Source organism: Nycticebus coucang, chromosome 13 (genome assembly GCF_027406575.1).
Source record: "Nycticebus coucang isolate mNycCou1 chromosome 13, mNycCou1.pri, whole genome shotgun sequence".
NCBI classification, from domain to species: Eukaryota; Metazoa; Chordata; class Mammalia; order Primates; family Lorisidae; genus Nycticebus; species Nycticebus coucang.
This window is the reverse complement of record NC_069792.1, coordinates 102615863-102623127: the sequence shown is the minus strand read 5'-3', so window position 1 is coordinate 102623127 and position 7265 is coordinate 102615863. Positions and strand designations below refer to the sequence as shown.

The 7265-nt window shown below is 64.5% G+C and overlaps 1 protein-coding gene across 2 annotated transcripts; it reads left to right on the top strand.

Moving 5' to 3' along the window:
• Nucleotides 1-559: 559 nt before the first annotated feature.
• Nucleotides 560-6800, top strand: SCRT1 (scratch family transcriptional repressor 1). Of its 2 annotated transcripts, none has more exons than XM_053558347.1 (2): nucleotides 560-1356; nucleotides 3268-6800. In XM_053558347.1, the coding sequence occupies exons 1-2, from the start codon at nucleotides 1242-1244 to the stop codon at nucleotides 4191-4193; spliced, it is 1041 nt and encodes a 346-aa protein (XP_053414322.1). In that variant the 5' UTR covers nucleotides 560-1241; the 3' UTR covers nucleotides 4194-6800. The 2 variants fall into 2 exon arrangements, with proteins under 2 accessions (XP_053414322.1, XP_053414323.1); XM_053558348.1 differs by lacking the exon at nucleotides 560-1356 and adding an exon at nucleotides 1372-2212.
• The last annotated feature ends 465 nt before the right edge of the window (nucleotides 6801-7265 follow it).

Below are 7265 nucleotides of genomic sequence, written 5' to 3'. Positions count from 1 at the left end.
CAGCATTCGCTCCTTCGTCCTCCACCTCCCCCATCCGCCCCCGCAGATCCCGCGTCTCCAGGCCCCCGGCGGGGCGGGCGGGACTCGCTGGAGTCCGCCCTGCGTTCCTCCCCGTAGGACTCTAAGTTCCGGGCGCGTGAGTCCCAGGCCTGTTTCTACCTCTTCCACGCGCCCGAAAATGCCTCCGACCGCTGCGCCGCGGTTCGCCGAACCGCGCAGGGGAATTCCCCACACTTGGAGGCCGAGGCATCCCCAGGACCCCTCCCAAGAGACCCTGGCCGGGGTTCAGCCCAGCGCAGCCATTTCCGCCGGCCTCTCCTCCCTCCCCTCCAGCCCCCTCCCCCAGCTCCTGAGCTTTAAAAGCCGCAGGCTGAGCCTGGCCGCAGGCAGAGGCGGCTGCGGGCTCAGGAGTCGGGCCCAGGAGCTGTCCGAGTGCCGAGCCCCGCCCCCGGAGCCCCTATCCCTCCCTCCCCCTCCCTCGGCCCGCCCTCCCTGCACACCCCTCCCCCCAAGACCCCCGCCCCCCGCCCGCCGCCGCCGCCGCCGCTTGCTCCGGCTGCAGAACAATAAAGCAAGCCTCCCTGAGACCCCTGCCGAGGACCCCCGCCCGGCGGTTGAGCCCCCGCGGACCGCCCCTCTCCGCCCTCGCCCGCTCAGCGTGCCCGGGCGCTGGCCGCGGTGCTGCCCAGACCGGCGCTGGCCGCGGTGCTGAAGCTGCGGAAGCTACCCCCACCGCCGCCGCGTTCTCCATGCTGCGCGCCGCCGCCCCCGGTGGCATGGGGGGCCGCTGACTGAGGCTCCGCCGCGGCGGCGGGGGGGAGGGGAAGGGGGCCGCGGAGCCGGGCCAGCCCTGCACCCACTCGCAGCCTCCGGGCCCGGGACGGAGCCGCTCCCCCTCTCCCCCCCCCAGCCTCCTCCCCCGCCTGTCCAGGGGCGGCACTGCGGGCTGGGAAGCCGGGACCAGAAGAGAGAAGGAAGGAAAGAAGGAAGGAAGAAGAGAGGAGAGAGGAGAGGCGAGGAGGGAGGAAGAAGAAGACGAAGAGGGATCCGGAGGGGCAGAGGAGCAGACGCAGAGCAGCAAGGAGGAGAGAGGACGGCGCTCGCGCGGCAGCATCCAAAGGCCGGAGTGGGGACCCGCGCTGCCTCTGCTGCTCCTCGGATGGTGACGGGGCCTCGCCGTGGCCGCAGTCCCCCCGAGCCTCGGCTCCATAGGCCTACAGCGCCGGAGCCCCGCAGGAATCATGCCCAGGTCCTTCTTGGTCAAGAAGGTCAAACTTGACACATTCTCTTCGGCAGACCTGGAGAGCTCCTACGGGCGCGCCCGCAGCGACCTCGGCGTGCGACTGCACGATAAAGGTGAGGCTGGGATTAAGCCGGGTCGAGGGGTCCAGGGCCTTGCTGGAAGGGGCAGAGAGCTAGAATGTGGGGTGGAGGGGCAGTACCCGGGAAATAGACCGGGGGACACAACCGACCAGTCTGTGCCTAGAGACTGCAGGGGGTGGAGAAAGGGGAGCCAGCCGCAGAGGCAGGCCAGAGCTCGCCAAGGCTGGAGACACTTGAAGGGCCAGGAACAGGAGGCACCTGAAGGCACACACCAACCCAAACCCTGATACATGCCAGGACAGACATAGCCACATGAATACCTGCCGACATGGCAGGACCCTGCCATGCAGCCACATGCAGACCCACACCCAGAAACCCAGGGTTTCTTCCTCTGTCACACCACTAGAACCCCTGCTACAGCTAGCTGGGGAATACTGAAAGCTCTGGGGAGTAAGCATGAGGTCCAGTGGGGTGCCCACCTGTCAGGGCAAAGGTACCAGCAGAGACAGCAGCTTCCCTGGAGCCAGAGTCAGGGAGAAGGCTGTGAGGAGGTGGGCCATGGGTAAGGGAGGCCCAAGGTGCTGGAGGTAGGGGGAGGTTCTTTGTGTAAGGGTGTCCAAGTTCAAGGACAACTGTTAGCATGCAGGAGATGGGGACTGGAGTGCTAGCAGCATGGGGTGGCAGAGCAAGTGTGACCTGCAGGAGTGAGAGCCTGTATGGATCCATGTGACTGCATGTGGCCATGTGACCGTGTGCGCTTGTGTGTGACCCTGTGTGTATGTGCTTGCCTGTGTGCCACTACATGGGACCATGTGACTCTGAGTCGGCTGTGCATGTGACCGAGAGTGTGTCCAGGGTGGTGGCATGTGTGACCCTGCATGAGTAGATGGTGAGTTTGGGAGGTCAGCATACAGCCTACCCTATGAAGGGACTCGAGGGCCGATGCTGGCTGGAAGGCTTGGTGTAACCCTGAAGGAACCAGAGCCTGCATTGTGAAGGGTGTGCATTTGTGATTTTGAGGTTGTGAGATCCATCTTGTGCCTTGGGGACTGCTGCAGTTGCCAACATAAATGATGCTTCTCTCCTGCAGCTTGTCCCTGTGAAGATGTCCCCTGGTGGTCACCCGGGTACTGTCCTCATCACAGCTCTCCCTAGTTGTCTGTTGTGGAGCTTGGGAAGGCCCCTGAAAGGGGGCTGTGGGCAGAAGAGGGCAATGTTTAACAGGGTAGGACCCAAGATTGTAGGATAACAAGAAACAGTGGAGGGAGAACCAGAGTGGACATGGACAGGAGCAGGGAGATGAGAGGGAGGTGCTGGTGAGAGCTGGAGAACTGCAGGCGGCAGAAATCTCTAGGGCTGGTCAGAGAGCCTCTGGGGCCAACAAGGAGCGACTTCAGAATGGAGCGCAGGTTCTGGGGGCCTGGGCAAGAGCCAGTGGAGGACCTGAAAAGGGCAGGACCATTGGGGTCCCTGGGTCGCGGCCCTGGCTTTGTGTGCGGCGGGTCTGCAGCATGTTGCATAATCAGGGAAAACTGCTGAAGTGGGGAGAACCCGAGGGGGAGGAGGAGGGAAAGCGCAGCGTCGCCCCTCCCCCCTGACCTTGAGGCTGGGGGGGAGGGGGGCAGCCGCGCTTGAAATGCGCCTCTCTCCTCCGCCCCCTCCCCAGGGTGGGGCGCTGGGGCGGCGAAGGTGGAGCCTGTCCCAGCCCGGTCTCATCTCTTCTCTCCTCTCTTCCCCTCCCTGTTGTCTCCATCCTCTCTGCCCCGCGGTCCTTCGGCCGCTTCTCCTTTGTCCTTCTCGCTGTTCGCCTGTTTCCCGGACCGCGGCGTCTCCCGGCCCGTGTCCGCTGTCTTCTGTCTCCCGCTGCCCCCCCGCCCACCGCATGTGTCTTGTCCGCTCGCTCTATGCCCTTCCTGCTGTCCGTCTGTCCATCTTGGCCCGTAGGATACCTCAGTGACTACGTGGGGCCCGCGTCAGTCTACGATGGCGATGCCGAGGCAGCGTTGCTTAAAGGTCCGTCCCCGGAGCCCATGTACGCTGCAGCGGTGCGGGGAGAATTGGGTCCCGCGGCCGCAGGCTCGGCGCCGCCCCCCACCCCGCGCCCGGAGCTGGCCACTGCTGCAGGCGGCTACATCAACGGCGACGCGGCGGTCAGTGAGGGCTACGCGGCCGACGCCTTCTTCATCACCGACGGGCGCTCTCGCCGTAAGGCTGCCAATGCTGCTGCCGCTCCCTCCGCGGTCGCGGCGGCGGCTCCAGACGGCGACTCTGGGGGCGGGGCGGGTGCACGCAGCTCGGGTTCGGGGCCCGGGGGCCGAGGCGGCACGCGTGCCGGGGCAGGCACTGAGGCGCGAGCAGGGCTAGGGGCAGCAGGCACTGGTGGCCGGCACGCGTGCGGCGAGTGCGGCAAAACGTATGCCACGTCGTCGAACCTGAGCCGCCACAAGCAGACGCACCGCAGCCTGGACAGCCAGCTGGCACGGCGTTGCCCGACGTGCGGCAAGGTGTACGTATCCATGCCGGCCATGGCCATGCACCTACTCACGCACGACCTGCGACACAAGTGCGGCGTGTGCGGCAAAGCCTTCTCGCGACCCTGGCTGCTGCAGGGCCACATGCGCTCGCACACCGGCGAGAAACCCTTCGGCTGCGCGCACTGCGGCAAGGCCTTTGCCGACCGCTCCAACCTGCGCGCACACATGCAGACGCACTCCGCCTTCAAGCACTTCCAGTGCAAGCGCTGCAAGAAAAGCTTCGCGCTCAAGTCCTATCTCAACAAGCACTATGAGTCGGCCTGCTTCAAGGGCAGCTCTGGCGGCGGCGGCCCCGCGGCCCCTGCGCCGCCACAGCTCAATCCAGTGCAGGCCTAGGGCGGCAGGGCCTCCGTCAGCCAGGTCGGCTCTTAGCAATACAGGCCCCCAGGGAAGTTTCCGCTGGCGTCCAGGAGGAGGGGCCGGAGGGCGGGCCCCTCCTCACAGCAATAGGGGGAGGGGGCGTCCGGTCCCACCCCTCCCTGCCCGCCAGGGGCCTTGCCGGCCTCTTCAAGCAATAGGGTCCAGAGGGGAGACCCACCCCAAGCCCCGTCCCCTCTCCTCCAGGGTGCCCCAGGCTTTCTCCCAGCAATAGGGTCGAGGAGAACCAAACCGAACCTCATCTCCGAGTTGGGTCTCTGAAGCCCGGGGTGGGGTGAGGTAGGGAGTGTCCTCCTTCTCCCTCCTCTGCGCCCCTGGATCGCGCCGCAGAGACTCAGGTCTTCCCCACCCCTTGCCAAGCCTTCAAGGGCCGGGCCTGCGGCCCAGACGTCCAGGGAGCCGGTCCCTTCCGGTAGCAGGCCACGGGAGGAGCAGGAGAGGGGCGGGCCTGCTGAGGCCTTTATGCCCCCCCACCCCCCCGCAATCTTTGCCGAACTCCCAAGGAGTGTTAGACACGTTGAGATAGGAGAGGGGAGCGGACGGTGGCGCCCCTCTTCCTCGGGTTGCTTCTGGGGCCTCAGTCCGAGCTGCCCTCCGACCCTCGCCTCTCATCCTCTGCCAAATCTGAATTCTTCCAGCCCAGCTTCCCGGGCGCTGTCCTCCATGACGAATAATAACGACACATATCGAATCGCATGGACTTAACCGACCTCCTGAGACCCTTTTCCCGCCCTGCCTTGGGGCTCCCTCCCTCGTGCCCTGGGCATTTGGTGTTGGAGGACGATTCCCGGGGCCCACCAGGCGGGCCCGGGCACTGCCCTCTATACACCTCTGTATTCGATTTGCGGGTAAAGCCCCTGGGGGGTTGCGGACGCGTCGGGTTTCTTTCTGTATTTGTACGTTTTATTTATGAACGGATTGCACTCGGGTCAGGGAGGGGACGCTGAGCCCCCCATCCTTCCCGCCGACGCGAGGGGCTTGGGACGTCCAGGATTACTACCCCCGCTCCTGAGGCCTGGCCCTCGCTGGGGGGCCTCCAGGGAGCCTCAGGCCCCGCCTCTCGGAGGCCGGCCCCTTCCCTGGGGACCAGGCCCCAGCCCCACTCGGTTGCCAACTTTCGCAGGTCTATGCCAAAGCCTCGGCGGCGACCCCGCCCCAAGGGCCCGCCCCATTGGCCGCCGCCTTTGTGACGTCACTGCATGCAGCCCCACCTCTCCTCCCTGTCCTGGGGCTGCCGGCTCCCTCTCCCTCTTAGGTAGTCCGATGCCGACTATAGAGCAATAATGCGCACTGCATGCGAAGCTGCCGCCGCCTCTAGAGTTACTGAGAATCAGGTATCCCCTCACCCTATCCACCCCATAGGCCCTAGATCAGGGACGCTGCGCGGGGCCGGCCGCGCAGACTTTCTTCCTCCCCCTTTCTTCCTCGTCCCTCCCCCCCACGGCAGAGCCCGGCGGGTGTATTGGTTCTGGGGGCGGGGGTGGGGTGGCTGGACCCACGACCCTTCCTTCAGTCATCCATCACTCTCCGACCGTTCATTAGGCACCTACTATGTGTCAGGTCCATTGCTGAGGTCCGCTAGCGATGCGGTGACCTGCGGCGAGGTGCGTGTGCGCGACAGGGGGCAGCAGGCTTGGGTGGCTCAGGAAGGACACAGATGCAGAGAGACCAGGTCCCTATGCTCAGACGACTCCCTCCTCCTCTCCTCAGCCCGGTCTTTGCGGGGCGCACTTGGGCTCTACCTTTGACTTGGGCCTTTTGGGCCCAGCTGAGGGGGACAGATCTAGGACCCCAGGGCCCAGTGCTAACGACCAGAGCTGCCCATACAGGAGTCCAATCTTGTGATCCTCTGGCAAACACAGCTCTGCCGTGTCTGGCCAGAGAAAAAGGTGCAAGCTCGAATATGTGATGTGTCCAGCCTTGTCCCCAGCACCCGACTTGGCTGCCCTCACAGGGGCCCAGCATAGCAATGCCCACGTCCAAAATCCCAACAAAACCAGGTGTGGTGCCCACACAGCTCCCAAGCTGGGCCCTGCCCACCTGCCCTGCACACACACACAAACATAGCACACACGTGCCCCCACCCCACCCCACCCCACTCCCGTCTACCTACCTAAGGAGAAGGCTGGAGGGCCATGGGCTCGCCAGGGTCTCCCACTTCCCCTCACATCCCGCCGCCGTGGAAAGCCATGGGCCCCCTCCTGCCCCCATAACTAAGCAGCACAATAACCGACTTAGCGAATTCAGGTAGAAGGAACGTTTAGGTAGCACCTATTTTGTACTGATTCTACAAGTAGGGTCCGAGGTGCGGGGGCCCTCGGGTGGGGGCTGTGGCCGCCGGCTCGCCCCGCCCCCACCCCCGCCTGTGCCCCACCGCCTTGTATATATTTCCACCCGGAACTGGCCGGGATTTTTACTCGGGCCGCGCCCCTGTTCCGCCCCCGTTTGGGGCCGGGCCGGCTGGACAGACGGACGGACGGACAGACCTCCTTCCTAAGCACAATAGCACCAGCTCCCCGGAGCGCCGCACCTCCACGAGGAGAATAAATGCCACTCTTGATAGAATTTGGATTGTCAGGCTGATGTGTCCTGGTCTGGGCTGCGCTGCTGGGGGTCCTGGGGGGATCTTCCCAGTCCTGTCACACTACAGAGGCTGGAGGCTTGTATGGGTCACTGCAGCAGCTTTTCAAAAGAAGGCGCCCTTCTTCCATGGGGTAGCAAAGCAGTTGGCATTTCCTCTGGAGCAGGTGAATCTCCTTTGTGCCAAGAATTGGGCACTATGGGTCTCCAGCCCAAACTCAGGCCCAACCCAAGGCTGATCTAGAATGCCTAGAGTAGGGATAGCAGGGAGCTCAGTTGCCACTCACCTACCCTCTGTGTATGAGCTTTTGCTGCCTCAGCAGGCCTGACAGCCACAAGTGAGTCGATCTTTTGAGGTGATGTTAGAGGAAATGGGACAGCAGGTCTAGAGGTCTGGCCCCTCCCTGTGGCCTGCTGCCCATATTTAGACCTCCAGGCTTCCAGGATATG